Source organism: Sorghum bicolor, chromosome 7 (assembly GCF_000003195.3).
Source record: "Sorghum bicolor cultivar BTx623 chromosome 7, Sorghum_bicolor_NCBIv3, whole genome shotgun sequence".
In the NCBI taxonomy this organism is placed as follows: domain Eukaryota; kingdom Viridiplantae; phylum Streptophyta; class Magnoliopsida; order Poales; family Poaceae; genus Sorghum; species Sorghum bicolor.
This window is the reverse complement of record NC_012876.2, coordinates 45299944-45316290: the sequence shown is the minus strand read 5'-3', so window position 1 is coordinate 45316290 and position 16347 is coordinate 45299944. Positions and strand designations below refer to the sequence as shown.

Below are 16347 nucleotides of genomic sequence, written 5' to 3'. Positions count from 1 at the left end.
AAGGATCAAGAATAACCGTTCAATCAATGTCGGTTTGATCCGACGGCCCAGGTTCACTTGAGGGGACTATAAAACCAGACCCCCTGGCCCCTGGAGGAGGCACCCCTTGATCATTATTCATTATTCATAGATAGAGCAAGAGCTAGGGTTTAGAGATGAGAGCTCTCCTCTCTTCTCTAAACTAGAGTAGATCTAGATAGTAGTGAGATGGAGAGTGAAGGAGGATTAGAGGAGAGGCCGGCCTGTCGGTTCTTCCTCCGGTTGTACTTCGCCATGATCAAGCTCTAATCAAGCTTGCTCATGGGATGACTATGGTAATCTACTTCTAATTCATTATGCAATTACTAATCATGTATGTTCTGGTTCACAACTCTTTTGAGTACTTCGAATCTATAGGACCCTATAGGTTAGAGTTGTAGTATAGGTGTAAGCGTGGTGCTTAGACCTAGATTACTTGTGGATATCCCCTGACTAGCTGGAACGTGTGGTAGGCCGCGTAGGTGACAGTTACGTTGGTCCCCTGTAGTCCACCTCTCGTTAGCAGGACGGGTAGGGTTTATCGGCCTATGGATAAGCATCCTTTGTGGTGTAATCTTATCACGTGGTTCGTCCCAGACATAGACATACCCCTTTGAAGTAGAGAAACCATAGTTATCCTCTCTATTCTGCTACCATCGCCCATATACTAGAATTGCTCTACTCTCTATTCCCATATTATCACTCACTGTTATCTTACCTTTAATTTTGTTCTTATTCGATTCTACCATCTTTCCTATTCACACCTATTTACTTATCTTGGTTAAGTTAGAGCGTAGATCAGTTCTCTCGTTTCCCTGTTGATACGATAAAACCTTTAACCGGGTAAAAGCTTCAACGGTATCCGTGCGCTTGCGGATTATCTGTGTGCGTATAAATACCATAATACACTCTAGTGCCATGCTGGGGATGACAACCTAGTATTCAAGTTGTGTTAGTAAGTGTCAACACTAATGACTTTCTAGAGTATCTAATTGAGGTGCTTATCATATTTATTATGTGGCTAGATCAGATTAGTTATCCTTGTCACTATTATTATTTCATATATCTTTTATGTGACACTTATCCCTGTATGATGAGTTAGATATAATGTTCTCAATTATACATGCAATGATAGATGCTCAATCTCATATTCTATTCTGTAATCATTAGTGATGATTTCTAATCCCTTCCCAGTGGTAAAAATATAAATAACGATACCTGGAATACTTCCCGGTTAAAATGCTACATCGGTATTAATCTGTGCGCTTGCAGATCCAATTCATTATTTATTTAGAAGAGCAATTGCATATTTCAATACCGCGTCTCTTATATCATGCTGGGGATGACAACTTGGCTTAAGTGGTGTGAGGGATAGGTTTGGCATTTTTGGCACCGTTATTAGATTTAGAGAACTTAGTCTACTTTTGGTAATGATGTTAAGAATACCCAACATTCACGTATTTGGAAACAACTCTTAACCTCCACGGGCCCCAACCCTTCGGATTGACAGGCTAGGTTAAGAGCAACCGGAACGGCCCAGTGAACCATCATCTCATCCCTAATCCTACTTCTATTCATATAAGTTAGATGAACGATCAAGAACATGGATGAATATATCAAGAACATAGCACAAGAACTAACAACTAGTTCATATACTATGAACATGATGTAGACATAACTATACTCTAGTTCATAAGCACAATTATATAAAGATAACAAGAACTTGCTCATGGAAGAAGACTGATTATGATTCATACCAAGAGGATCCTTTCTTCCTAGGAGACAAGCTCTCTTTGGTAGCTCTTGCCTTGCTCTACTACTAGTGTAACACTAAAGATACAAGTGAGAGGTGTGAGGAAATGTATGTTGATATTTGGGAACGCAATAAGGAATTGATCCGCTAGCGCACGGATATCGGTGAGCACTTCACTCGAGATGTTATCCATAGTATCGTATTTATATTTTTACCACTAGGAGAAATAATGCATCTGACTAACCTAGTCTATTACTACTAACCTTTAGGCTACAAAGAATGTTTCTCGATGTGAGCGATGTATAGAGAAGACTACAACCGTAATCTCATTCTAACCTTGGTAAGGATAATCTACTGTTCTGCTGGGGAGGCTCACCGAATCTAGACACCACAGAGAATGTTCAACCCGCACCTATAAACCCTATCGATCCTACTAACGGGATATGGTCTGCAAAGGTAACTCGGAAATGTCACGTTCCTCGCTACTACCACGGTCCAGCTAGTCAGGGGATATCTATGAGTATCCTAGCCCAAACACCACGTCTACGCTAGAGATGATTACTCTAAACTCTACGCGAAGAGATTAAAGTAAACTCATAAACCAAAGAACAATAAAACAAGAACTTACTAGTATTTAGAAGTCAAAATACTGAAGAATCCTAGGAACAAGCTTCGGGTTAGGAGAACTTGATCCCGCAGGTACAACCTCGGAGTAGACACCGACAGGCCGGGCTTCCTCCGATCTACACCTCCACTCTATCTCTCTCAATCTAGTAGAACTTAGAAGAACTAATTTCTACTCTCACATTGGATGCTAAGCCCTAAGTCTATGTGGAGGAAAGGTTATCCTTCGATGGCACCTCTCAACTCTATGATGAACTTGTTCTCCTCCAAGGGCCAGAGGGTCTGCTTATATCTCCACTACTATATAATGCACCACTTTAAACTTTCCTAAAGCTACACAGAAAACTACCCCGCACAGTCATTGCCTAATCTAAGTACACCCAACTAATTGCACACAACAATATCTAATTTTCAAAATTAAGGGACAAGATTAGACAATGAATCATCTTTCTCATGTTCACTCACATCCAACGGCCCGAAACACTTGGATCAAACTCATCACTCACCCCCTCCACCCTCGGTCGCGCCGGTAGCCGAGAAGTCGCGCCTCGACTCCCTCCCATGCCCATCGCTCGGCGCCTCGACTCCCTCCAGACGCTCCCAGATCTCACGCGCGACCGTGTCTCTTCTCGAGGTCGTATAATTATTTTGCGTGGGCGCCGCTAGAACTCTTCGCCTGGCGAGGAGGGTTCGCGGCCAGGGCTCACGGGGCGCGCGGCCGCCTCCACGCCTAGCCAGGAGGGTTCGCGGCCAGGGAGGGCGCGCGTCCAGGGCTCGTGGCGAGGAGGGCGTGCGGCCGGGGCTCGCGGCCGCCTCCGCGCCTCCACGCCGGCCAGGAGGGCGCGCGGCCACCTCCACGACGGCCAGGAGGGCTCGCGACCGGGGGTTCTCGGGGCGCGTTGCCGCCTCCACGCCGGCCAGGAGGGCTCGTGGCTAGGAGGGCACGCGACCGCCTCCACGACGGCCAGGAGGGCTCACGGCCGGGGCTCCCGGGGCGCACAGGCGCCTCCACGCCTCCACGCCGGCCAGGAGGGCTCACGGCCGCCTCCATGACGGCCAGGAGGGCTCGCAACCAAGGAGGGCACGCGGCCGGGGCTCGCGGCCAGGAGGGCTCGTGGACGGGGCTCGCGGCCAGGAGGGCGCGCGGCCGGGGCTTGCTGCCGACCGCCCCTAGCCACCGTTCGCTGCCGCTATGGGGTCATGCCGTGTCTGCTAGCGTCGTCATGTTCTTCCTGTGGTCCAAAACGATGGGAGTCGTGTCCTTCCCGTGGTCCAGCGCGATGGGAGCTATGGCGCACTTCTGGCCTCCTCCATTCTGCCTATTTCTTTTCCAACCTTGTTTTCTCTGCGATTCTGAAATATGGTTGCCAAAGGGGAGTTGGTTGTTCCCAGCAAAGCATATGTGCCAGCCGTTAAAATTCCAAGAGGTGTTGTAGTGAGGTTTTTTGCTTTTGCCTGATCTGTCTTTCTTCCCGTCCTTAGGGTGTGCGATATGGTCTCTGCTGGCGTGTTGCCCTGTTCTACCAGCAGATTTCTTATGTTTGCTGTTGTTTATAGGTCTGGATCGTGAAAGGATAAACTTCTTGTGAGCATTTCACGCTTCAGAATCTTCCACGTGTGGTAATAAGTTACTTCATGCCTTATGGAATGTTTTGTTTAGATTTCAGTTTCTACCATCATTGACTCAGTCCTCCATTCCCTGTATAATCTTGTTTCTTATGTGTGCCATACACCTTGTCTTAGCTAGGGAGATTTATTTATTAATTTTTTAGTAGCTTTATTTAGTTATACAGGTCGACATGGCTGCCTTCTAAAATACTTATTTTTAATTCCAGTTTGCGTCATCATTGCGTTAATCCATGTGTGCCAAACACCTTGTGTAAGCTGTGGGGATTTATTAGTTTTTATTACTTTTGGATGGAGCTATTTTGCAAACAGCTCTGAATGTTCGCTCACCCGTTGCTCCCTTGCTTGAAATAGGAGGTTCAGTCCTGGTGGGCTAATGATTTCTTGAAAAGCTATGTGAGCTTTAGCTTGGCTAATCTGTTAGATTGATGTTTTCTGGAAGCTAGGATTTTATTGAACATAGGTTAATTTTTCTCTGGTATCAATGCTGTTATCTTTTTCTTGGTCAGCAAATAAAGAAGTCCCCATACACATGGACTGTAAAGCACTCTGTTTGGAACTAACAATTACCATAAATAATCACCCTGACAAATCAGCATGAATAGACTCATCACCAATTCAGTTTTGTGTGTGGTCCACGAAGTCTCTAAATTTCCAGTTTAGAGTGAGCTGTGAAGTCTCTAAATTTTCAGGTTAGCAAGAACTGTGAATGTCTTTGAATTTTCAGTTCTGCAGGAACTGTGAATGTTTCTGAATTTTTCAGTTACTGTGAGTGTTTCTGATTTTTCAGTCCAGCAGGAAGGAAACCTCCAATTAACCAAGTGCCGGACTAAATGCCACAGTCAAGGTTTAGCTGCTGTAAGTTAGCTTGTTGTGACCATCCTAGCTTGCTGTTGTGTTTTTTTGCAGTCGCCTCATGGTTGGAGATCAAGTTTTGCCTACCCGACTTCATTAGATCTTAGGGGTTCAGAGCAACTTCATGGATGCGTACAGATTGTGGGCATTCATGAGCTCGTGGACAAGTTCTTGGAACTGATTTGTGGAGGAGAGGTCAAAGAACCATGCGCTGAAGTAAAAATAGAAGACATTCATGGTGGAGCACTGGCAGCAAGTCACACCTGCCGCCATATTGAGGGTGAGTTTTGTGGGTGCTGATTGTATGCTCATGATTTATTTGTTACATCATGCACATGCAGTTGTAAACTTTGGAATTTTCTTGTGTGAGAAAAGCATAGTTAACTTTGGACTTAATATGGCCTGTATCGTTAGCACGAGTAATATACTTTAATTTTTCTCTCACTCTTTTTCTTATGTATTAACCAGTCTTATTTTTCCCTTGCATGTTCAATGTTTGGAGGTCTAAAAGGGTCACGGCTTCAAAATACAGGTCTATCTTGAGATTGCTTTTCTTCCTGAATCAAGTGAAGGTTGTTCTGCTGCTGAGCAACTTGAGGTAGCTTTTCTTCCTGAATCAATTAGAGGCTGTTCTACTGCTGAGCAAATTAAGGTAGTCTTCAGTGTAAGGTTGTCATCATCAAGTTTCATCAGCGGCACTCTTCAATGTCAGATTCGGAATCAGAGGAAGAGTGTAGCTGTTCATTAACATAAGTCAGTGTATATATTTAAATTTTGTCTTAGCCGTTAGTGAGTCAACAAATATGACTTTATTGATTTTGTTAATGCTATGTAGATATTTGATATCTAAGTAAAGCTAAGACAATATGTTAAAGTAATCCTAATTCTCTTTCAACGTTCAAACTGTTCAATGTGGTCAAATAGCCGGTTACTTGCTATGCTGATTTTGTTGCGTTTGATGTTGTCGCTGACTTGGTCTCCACGCAGGTGAGGCTGGGTGAATTTTTTGGCTGTTCTGGGTGGGAATTATATGCACACGGTTTGGATTATCTGAATTTTTGGAGTTATTTCAGTGAGCAACGTGTATATATATGGTACTTGTATAGTGTTATTTCATAAGAGCGGAGGCAATTTATGCATCTGTGGATTCGTATGTAACCTAAATTTTTTGTGCAATTTGGCAAATTCCAAGGTCGAGGTCTTTATTTTGGTGTAAGTGGCTTAACTGAAAAATGTCAGTTGTCATTTGTCAATACATTGAATGCTTTAACCCAATTATGGTTATGCTTAGGAGTTAGGTTTGATCTAAATATATTGTTCTATGCTCAATGGATTTTGTTTGGGGAGATCATAAGTATTGTTTGTTTTTCTGATCCATAGCCCCAGGCATCTCTTCGAGAAGGAGGTCGGCATTGCATCCTCACAGCACGAGCCACGACGGCAGAGAGCAAGATGCATGGCACGGCGGCCATCTTGGTGTCTGATCCATGGTAATTGTTTCCTATTTTGCTGCAGGTTGCCCTCTTGCTTGATGCATTTACCAAGGACAGAGCTTCATTCTCAAGACTTGATTGAAAAGCTTTAGAAAGCTTAAGAGTTTGGTATGGAAGGCTTACCATGTCCTCTTAGATTGTTATTGCACGATTTCTAATTCATAGACGATTAATATGTTTTTGCTATTGGATTGAACTCTATTTATCCAAAGATGTTTTAGATTACATTTTGGAATCTGACTTTAGTGCTAGATAGAGGTCAGAAACTGTTTTAAAGTACAAAAACTAATTTGATCTTTCTCATCAAATAGTCATGTCATTTAGCTACCACAAATAAACATTTGCTCTTCTCCAGGAAAGTGTCAAGCCTTGTATATAGTTATTTAAAAGAGTGGGACGGGGAAAAATTGTTTGTCCACCCTGTAAGCATATAAACTATATATCCTTTATGTAAATTTTGTAGAGTGCATAGCAAATTAATAAGTTAACTTACTATCTGTCATTTACAGAGTGGACATTCGTTGAGGACGGAATGCTTGGTGGACATTCTACAGAGTAATCAAAATGAACGTGCAAACATTATCCCTAAAGAGCTTCGAGATCTACTTAAGCAATTAGGAACTTATTTGTAGTATAAATATATGAGACATGGTTTATTGTTCCTTTTCTTAATTATTCATAAGTGTATTTTAGATTATATTAATTATCATATACAATTGTCCGAGACTATAAATTATGAAAAATATATCGTTGTTTCGTTGAAAATAGTTGTTTTTATTAAGTATGTCTCTAGATAAAACCGTAGCAACGCACGGGCACTATACTAGTAAATATATGAGACATAGCTTTATTGTTCCTTCTTATTCATGAGTGTATTTTGGATTTTATTAATTATCATACGCAATTGTCTGAGACTATAAACTATGAAAAATATATCGTTGTTTCGTTGAAAGCAGTTGTTTTTATTAATTATATCTCTAAAATAAAACCGTAGCAACGCACGGGCACTATACTAGTAGTCCCCTCGGGTGAACGTGGGCCGTTGGATCAAACCGATATTGATTGAACGGTTATCTTGATCCTTTAGGTCGGTGGAGCGTGATCCGCGAAGTTGAACGTGATTGGCCACACCACCAGGGCGGGCGCCCTAGGGGCGAGGGCGGGCACCCAGCCCCCGGGCCCGATCGCCTTCCCGTTCGTTCCCGTGGCTTCTGGAGTCTTCTAGATGGTAGAAAATTGCGCGGTGCGTTAATATCTCTATGTAATCCCGACATGTGGGCCTTCCTTCCTTATTTCCTGATAACCCCCTGCAGAAACAGATAAACAACAAAACTCATGGAATTCTGTCAAATCAAACCCTAATTCTAGGTGTTGTTTGCATATTGGTCCTTTCTCTTGTTTATTTGATAATTAAAATTGGTACTTAAGAACCGTCAACAAACACCCCCATACTTAGGCTTTTACTCGTCCTCGAGAAAAGGATGGTTAAGAAAAACATCTGGGGTTAAAACATTGTAAAACATTTTCTTCATACCTACAGGGTGTTGTAAAAATTCACTGTGTACCGTAGTCAGGGAAATATATGGTTAAGAGCAGAGGTCCTTTCTTCTTAATCCTGTCACTTGGAGATTTTTTTTGTATATTTTTGAAAAGAAATTTAGCATACCTTTATCCTCGTAGGTTCTCTCAGGTCACTCATTATCTTTTATATATCTCATTGAGGCTATTTTAATTTAGAAAAATTCTCAAGCATTCTTACCTTGCATTTATTGCCTGATCAAAACGGGATCCGAGGAGAAGAATGCCATACTCTTAGATCAAAGACATTGAAAATTAAAAACTTGTCAACTCTTACTGGCATATTGCTTATTAGAGGGACCATGGGCTATCATTTTCTTTCTTTTCTTCTTTTTTCAGGTGGATATCGAGGTACTCCTAATTCTACTGCCGGACACTTGTCCATTTTTTCTGCGAGGTTGTCGAGCACTTGGTCATTTTTATTTCGTCGAAATATCCTTATTTTTGCATAGGCCATGTCTCTAACGCAATAATACTTCGAAATAGTGAATCTTTCTAAATAGATGTCTTGATATTAGGAGCATGATAAATCTCTCAACAGGGGTCTAACTCATTTTGAACTAACTCAATACAGAGCAGATAGTTTTTATAATTATTACTATTTTCAGGTTTATCAGGCATATAAAACACTGAGGATGGTAGCTAAAATTTTTGAATAAATTCTCCAAGCAACAATGATATCAGGAATAAGGTACTCATACTCTACCATCTCACATTCCACAATGACTTAAGTAACATAGGGTTTTAAAATGATTTTTCAATAATTGCAGGTTTCAGGAAATATCACAGAGTGAGATTAATCATGATTAGAAACATTTTAATCCTTTTTAATTTATCATGTCAGAGACAATATTCTACATAATCCAAGATATATATTTATGTGCAAAGTGTGCAGAGTATGTACCTGAATCGTGGAGTGGTGTAGTTGAAGTGTGTTTGGCATGTCGAGAGATCTCCCCCAGACTTGTTTTCTACTTTCTTGCATACAAAATAAAGTAGAGACACACAAGACATAATAATAATAATAATACTCTTTATTAATCTTGAGACATTTATTACAAATGACTAGTAAAGAACTGAAGCTAATAATAGAACTAAACTGAATTTAACGATAAATAACTAAGATGCATTTCCTCAAGATCTAATCTAGATAACTTAGCGGCGCTCTAACTCCCTAATCTTCTTATTGGCACTAGCAAGATCATGCCTAAGGCCTAGTATAATGGTGTTCTGGTTAGAGAGGTGCCTACCGATAGAATTAACCGAGGACTGGAGTTCTATGATGACCCTGTCTAGCCTACGAACGTCCTTATCAATATCTACTATAGTCTTGCGACGCTTAGGAGGTGTCTCAAAAGCATTGAGAGCGTGCTTTGGGGCTGCCTTTGGAGGGATGAAACAGACTTTGGCTGCTCTAATCCCCTCAAAGTAAGTCCTCTCTTCCTCCATAGTGTAGCGGATGCTGCTGATCTCGCCGCTCAGGTTGGTCTTGACTCCAACGACCCTCTCATTGGGTCTGGGTGGCAGGATCCTCGTGTTGGTTGGCACCTTGACGGTGGCCTCCTTCTTCGCTGATGATCCCTTGAGAAATAGGGGCTGTGGCGGTGCGATGAGAACCGGTTGAGCATGGTAGGATTGTGTGGTGCTGCGCTGGCGTAATGGCATGGCTTCTAGGCGTCGGGGTCTTCCTTGGGCTTCTTGTTGAGGTCGTAGGGGATGACTTCCCAATCGTCGTGGAACTCTTCGGCCATTGGAGCAGCAAGAAATTAAGTGTTGGGTATTTTAAACGCAAACAGAAAAATCAGCAAGCGCACGGATACCGATGTAGCCTTCACCCGGGAGTATTCCAGAGTATCGATTTTCCACAGGGAACGTGAGTGTACTAATTAAGATCCAAGATCACCTAAGGATAACTATATAATTATTTTTGGTGGGAAGAGAGGAAGTTTCCTGAGAGTTCTCTAGTTGATCTAAAAATCAAGAATTACTTCAAAGATTATTTATTTCGGGACATCAGAACACTAACCACAGAAAGAGATGAGAAGGGGGCTAGGAAGCTCTGACTACGGTCCTACAACACCGATCTGAACGAGGTGGAATACGTCGACCGTTAGGGCTGTCACTACCCTAAGGCTACCACAACAATCCGTAGGATTGGGTGCAATTCTAGGTAATCGCAAGACTAAACACCACGTCTAATCTATTAATTACTACTCTAACGTTATAAAGACTAGAGCACTTGATGCAAGCGGGAATCCAATAAATAACTTGAATGTAAATAAAAGTAATTAAAGAACTCAGGAATTATGAGTTGAAGAACCTGGAGAACGATGAAGAACGAACCAGTTGCTGCAAAAGTACAATGTTGAGGAAGATCCGACAGATCCGGCTCCTCCTCCCCTCTCCTCTTCTCTCTCCCTATTTTCTAGATTACAACTAGAACTAACTAGAACTAGAACTAGAGGAACTAGAACTAAAACTAGATGAACTAGAACTAGATCTAGATGAACTACAGGTAGAACTAGAAGAACTAGAGGGATCCTCTCTACTTGGATGAAGAATTGAAACCCTAACTTTGATTATGTAGAAGAGGTATGATCTCCAGGGGCCAGGGGGTCTGGTTTTATAGTCCCTTCAAGTGAATATGGGCCGTTGGATCAAACCGACATTGATTGAATGGTTATCCTTGATCCTTTAGGTTGGTGGAGATTGATCCCGAAAGAGAGTCCTGATGGGACTCTGGATGAGGGCGGGCGCCCAGGAAAGGAGGGCGGGCGCCCTGTCCCTGAGTCCTCTCGGCCTCCGCTTCCTTCCCGTGGCTTCTGGAGTCTTCTAGATGGTAGAAAATTGCATGGCACTTTAATATCTCTATGTAAACCCGACATGTGGGCCTTTCCTCCGTATTTCCTGATAACCCCCTGCAGAAATAGACAAACACCAAAACTCATGGAATTCTGTCAGATAAAACGCTAAGTCTAGGTGTTCGTTGCATTTGGATCCTTTTCCATGATTAATTGATGGTTAAATGTGAGCATTAAGGACCGTCAACAAGCTCCCCCAAGCTTAACCTTTGCTCGTCCCTGAGCAAAGATGGACTCAAGAGTTTCTGCAGTGGTTTCATGGCTTAAAGATATACATGCATTCAAATAAGATCTCATCTCTAGGTTAGAGTAGACAGTCAAGACTGAAAACTTACTTGTTTTACCTTTTACCATGGGACTTGTAACCGTCACTTCTGTCTTGAGTAGTTAAAAGATAGAACGGTCTAGTCAAGCACCATGTCTCTTATTCTTGATCACCTATAGCTCTGGAGTTTTTGTAGATTTTCAAATAAAACTCAGAGATTCCATGTATGACTCTCTCAGATCTCTCTTTTGTGATATTTCTGGATCCTTACCAAGGCAGTAATGGTATATGCCTTCTCTCAAAGTATGTGGTATTTGTGGTATAAGGCATAGTGACATTGCCTTCTCTCTCACCCTACTCTAATAAAGTTTTTATATCTGGAGCTCATAGGTGGCAGACAGCTAATACATACTTACAAGACATTTATTGCATAGTCAAACCATGGATCCAGAAGAACAAGTCAATAAGTCAAATCAAGATGTGCATGTGTGGCGAATGAATGGTGTATGGTGATGATGGTGATAACAATGGTGAAAGTCTAATTCTACTTATGCTCTTTTGAGGGGATACATACCTTTCTTGCTCTTTTGAAAATTTTTGAGGAGAATGAGATGCTCTATATTTTATTTTTCTTTTCTCTTAGGTGGGTATCTTGTACCCCTAATTCTACTACCGGACACTTGTCCATTTTTACCTCTCGTTTCACTTTTTCTGTTCTTTTGAGGTTCCGGGCACTTGCCCCTTTTTATTTTCTTGCATTCATCTCCTAAAATAATATAGCAAGTGGTAGTAACCAAGATAACTTGAGCATTTATTAAACAGGGAAAAACAGAAATGTTTTTGGCTATTCTCTCTCGGATTAGGAGTAGAATATTTTTAGGTGATTCTGGAGATGGAAATGGGTGGTTATATGTGGATGCGTACTTCTGGAGTAGAAGCAACATGTGTGACTGAACGTGCAAGTGAATCTTGATTTAACCACATGACAAGCTCCTAAGGGTCTACACAACTTGACCACACTCAATGCTCATAAGCAGTAAAAAGTAAATGTGTGGCTCAAAGTATAGCAAGCATGTATATATGGCTGTGGTAGGAATTTAAACTCTCATCATACAGGAACTCATCATGCAACATTTTAAAGATTTTCAAAGATAAAATTCTCCAGAATTTTAGCATCTCTAGGAACAGATAAACAGCAGCTCAACCTTCCCATATCGTATCCGTTAACGACTTAGACTTTAGATCAAGTACTCTCCCCACAAGTTCAGGTTTAGAGCAAATCTTAATTAATAACAGTCATGCCTAAACTTGAGAGAGAGATTTCAATTTTGAGATCTAGTCATGGCAAAGCAACTATTCATCATTTCCATGTGAGAGCTTATCATGAGTGTTCATAGCAAACTTTATTTATTTATTTATTTAGCAAACAAAGCAAAGATATATATATAAGCACAAAATCTTTATTTGGGTTTATATGATTATGCATCTTTTTATTATTAGAGTAAAGTATAAACGTGAGTAGAATACTTAGCTGGATAAATGGGGGTGCTCTCCCCCAAGCTAGATTTTGACGTAATTTCTTCTAATGTAGCTAGCAGGTGGCGGAGGTGTATTTGAATGTCGGCAGCACCCTGACAGTGAGTAGGATGTCCTCCGTCTGCTAGTCTTCTTTGATCCTTGAATTCTGTGGAGCTCAAATAGACAACAAAGCTTTGTGGAACTCTTGGCAAGGCGTTCGGTGTCTTTAAGTCCTCCGAACGGGACTCTCTGTTTTCTCAGTCGTCTTAGGATTCGCTGGATGGCGTAGTTAGTGGTTCCGAGCAGGAGCTGATAGGTGGCTGCGGCCATTATGTTGACGCCTGACCCGGTGTCGCAAAGCGTCTTCTAGAAGTTGTATCCATTAATGGAGCATTGGATGCTTGGGATACCTAAGTCGTCCTTTTTGGTCAGGAACGGTGATTTAAGTCGACGATCTTGACCTCCTTGAACTACAATGACCATCTTAGCTGACTCGGTCCACATTTGCTTGTTCCTGTTCCTCCTGTTGGTCCTCTTCCTTGGTTCATGTCAGGAATTGCTCTGAGATTTGAGTAGTCTTGTTCTTGAAGGAAAACATCTCCTTCCTTCCCTTGATGTAGAAACTGATCTTGGCAGCACTAGCGTAGATGACACCTCTGTTGACGGTCCTTAATGCTCACATTTAACCATCAACTAATCACGGAAAAGGATCCAAATGCAACTAACACCTAGACTTAGGGTTTTATCTGACAGAATTCCACGAGTTTTGGTGTTTGTCTATTTCTGCAGGGGGTTATCAGGAAATACGGAGGAAAGGCCCACACGTCGGGTTTACATAGAGATATTAACGTGCTGCGCAATTATCTTACATCTAGAAGACTCCAGAAGCCACGAGACCGAAGCGGAGGCGAAACGGGGCCAGAGACAGGGCGCCCGCCCTGTCCTACTGGGCGCCCGCCCACCTCCTGAGTCCAATCAGGACTCTGCTTTGCGGGAGATCTCCACCGACCTAAAGGATTAAGGATAACCGTTCAATCTAAGTCGGTTTGATCCAACGGCCCATATTCACTTGAAGGGACTATAAAACCAGACCCCCCTGGCCCCTGGAGATCATACCTCTTCTACAGAATCAAAGTTAGGGTTTCAATTCTTCATCCAAGTAGAGAGGATCCCTCTAGTTCTTCTAGTTCTACCTCTAGTTCATCTAGATCTAGTTCTAGTTCATCTAGTTCTAGTTCTAGTTCCTCTAGTTCTAGTTCTAGTTAGTTCTAGTTGTAATCTAGAAAATAGGGAGAGAGAAGAGGAGAGCGGAGGAGGAGCCGGATCTGTCGGATCTTCCTCAACATTATACTTTTGCAGCATCTGGTTCGTTCTTCATCGTTCTCCAGGTTCTTCAATTCATAATTCCTGAGTTCTTTAATTACTTTTATTTACATTCAAGTTATTTATTGGATTCCCGCTTGCATCAAGTGCTCTAGTCTTTATAACGCTAGAGTAGTAATTAATAGATTAGACGTGGTGTTTAGTCTTGCGATTACCTGGAATTGCACCCAATCCCACGGATTGTTGTGGTAGCCCTAGGGTAGTGACAGCCCTAACGGTCAACGTATTCCACCACATTCGGATTGGTGTTTGTAGGACCGTAGTCGGAGCTTCCTAGCCCCCTTCTCATCTCTTTCTGTGGTTAGTGTTCTGATGTCCCGATATAGATAATCTTGAAGTAAATCTTGATTCTTAGATCAACTAGAGAACTCTTAGGAAACTTCCTCTCTTCCCACCAAAAATAATCATATAGTTATCCTTGGGCGATCTTGGATCTTAATTAGTACACTCACGTTCTCTGTGGAAAATCGATACTCTGGAATACTCTCGGGTGAAAGCTACATCGGTATCCGTGCGCTTGCGGATTTTTCTGTTTGCGTTTAAAATACCCAACAACCTCCTGATGTATTTAGGAATGGCCTCCCCTGGGCATAATGTTGACGCTGGAGCCAAAGTCGTAGAGTGCTTCTAGGAAGTCCACCATGCCGATGGAGATCGGAATGACGGGGCGTCCTGGGTTGTCTCTCTTGACCGGCAGAAGGTCAGTAATTACTTCCACATTGGGGTTGCTCCAGTAGTTACGTCCTCAAGCATCTCAGGGCAGTGATTGCCTGAGTGTCCAGTATCTCCAGTGTGTTTGTGCTCGTAAATCTAGGTTCTTCACTAGGTGGAGTCTGGGAGTTGTAAAAGTCCTTCATATTTTACTCGAAGTTTACCTGCTCATAGACAAGGCAGAGATCAAGTGCACGGGCCCTGTTGGTGGAAAACACCAACAGAACCAAAAGTGTATTTGTTCTTCTCTAACCTTAAGCATAGTGAGCAAGACAAAGTTGATGGATAATAAGATCATGAGTATAGCATTTAAAGTATTTGTCAGATCAGATCACTTAACCTAATGGAAAGATAATCTATCTATACTTATATTTTATATATATATATATCTTCCAAAGATTGAGTGTGCAACATTTTAGCTCATAAGAATAGGAGTGTGGGATCACAAAGGTGGAAGGACTAAACATGTTGAATCGATTGGGTTGGTTAATCTAGAGTTGTAAATCATACATGTTTGTCTCTTTTATTCATGTGAACGCCAGAACCAAGGAGAAGCTTATAAAAGTGATAGTCAAGTACTTTAAGATGTTACCTTACTTGAAGAGTGATTTTACAGTATCACCTTGTGGAAGCTTTCCTCTCTTAGCGGTTGTGCATCGTGTTTATGGCACCCTCCATGGATCATCTCTTGTGAGCTATGTCTTCCTTGTGTAAATTGTTAAACTTCATGTGTCTCTCTCTTTGTCTCCAATGTGGGTTTATCTCAGGACTTCCTAGGTCGATATTGAAAATTTTCCTACAGGGGTTAGTCCAACAAAATATCCAATATCTACTATAGCATACTATCGGCTCAAGGATCAACCTAGACACCATGTGTAATTTGATTTAGGAGGGCATTTTAACCTAAGCACCATGCTTAATTTAAAATCCTTTGGAAGTAAGATCATCATTCCTAAACTAAGCACCATGCTTAATTAAGGGATAAATGAAACTACTCCAAACCTAGACATATACTAAAGCAAATAAAGGTAGCATGAGAGAATTTATAGAGATCTACTTAAGTGGAGATGAAGTAGTGTGATTAGTATTTAACAAATTGAGCATGTCTCAAAGGTAGGGACAACCAACATAGCAACATGGCAAAGGATGTTTTTATGTAAAGTACTCCCCTAAGCTTGAATTTTGCAAAATTCAAGTTTGGATGAATTTAATTCAATGTTGTATGATGATTGGTTGGACATACCTTGTGCTTGTCATTCATCCGATCTTCTTGCTCCAATCCTGGAAAGGTTAGTGACAAGAATACCCGAAGGAATTTTTTTTACAATTATCCTTATATGCTCAATTCACAAGGTAATATTGCAAATAATTCAAAGCTCATGTTACGATCTGATCAGTGCTTATTTTAGGACACTAAGCTTGTCCTTGGGAAACCATCAATTTATGTCGGCGAAGTGGTTTCCCCTCCAATGCTGACCTATATCAAGATCAACTCAACGAGATCTACAATATTTAATATAGACATATGCATCGACAACCGCCCTTTTAAAGTTTTTATAAATAGAAAGGATGAGGGGGTTGGAGATCTCGAATGTGGTGATGTTGGAAAAACCAATGGATTGGGAAGATGTTGCATATGAGCATGGAGTAAATGAAGTGGCT

At 41.7% G+C, this 16347-nt stretch overlaps 1 protein-coding gene across 14 annotated transcripts; it reads left to right on the top strand.

Moving 5' to 3' along the window:
* On the top strand, nt 2691-7321 carry LOC110436889. Of its 14 annotated transcripts, XR_002454779.1 has the most exons (7): nt 2691-4015; nt 4812-4879; nt 4977-5156; nt 5379-6088; nt 6257-6366; nt 6725-6791; nt 6879-7123. XR_002454779.1 is itself a non-coding variant. In XM_021464548.1 (6 exons), exons 1-5 carry the CDS (start codon nt 5112-5114, stop codon nt 6999-7001), a joined length of 411 nt encoding a protein of 136 aa, XP_021320223.1. In that variant the 5' UTR covers nt 4368-5111; the 3' UTR covers nt 7002-7017; nt 7211-7321. The 14 variants fall into 14 exon arrangements, 3 of the variants coding, with proteins under 3 accessions (XP_021320223.1, XP_021320222.1, XP_021320224.1); XR_002454778.1 differs by lacking the exon at nt 4812-4879 and having other exon boundaries at nt 4931-5156; XR_002454776.1 differs by having other exon boundaries at nt 4812-5156.

Bases quoted from the DNA above. Each gene is read 5' to 3' on its own strand.
- LOC110436889 (XM_021464547.1), top strand. From the start codon at position 5,112: ATGGTGGAGCACTGGCAGCAAGTCACACCTGCCGCCATATTGAGG. The intron at 5,157-5,387 runs GTGAGTTTTGTG...GAGGTCTAAAAG, and splicing joins CACCTGCCGCCATATTGAGG to GGTCACGGCTTCAAAATACA. The intron at 6,367-6,724 runs GTAATTGTTTCC...GCTCTTCTCCAG, and splicing joins ATCTTGGTGTCTGATCCATG to GAAAGTGTCAAGCCTTGTAT.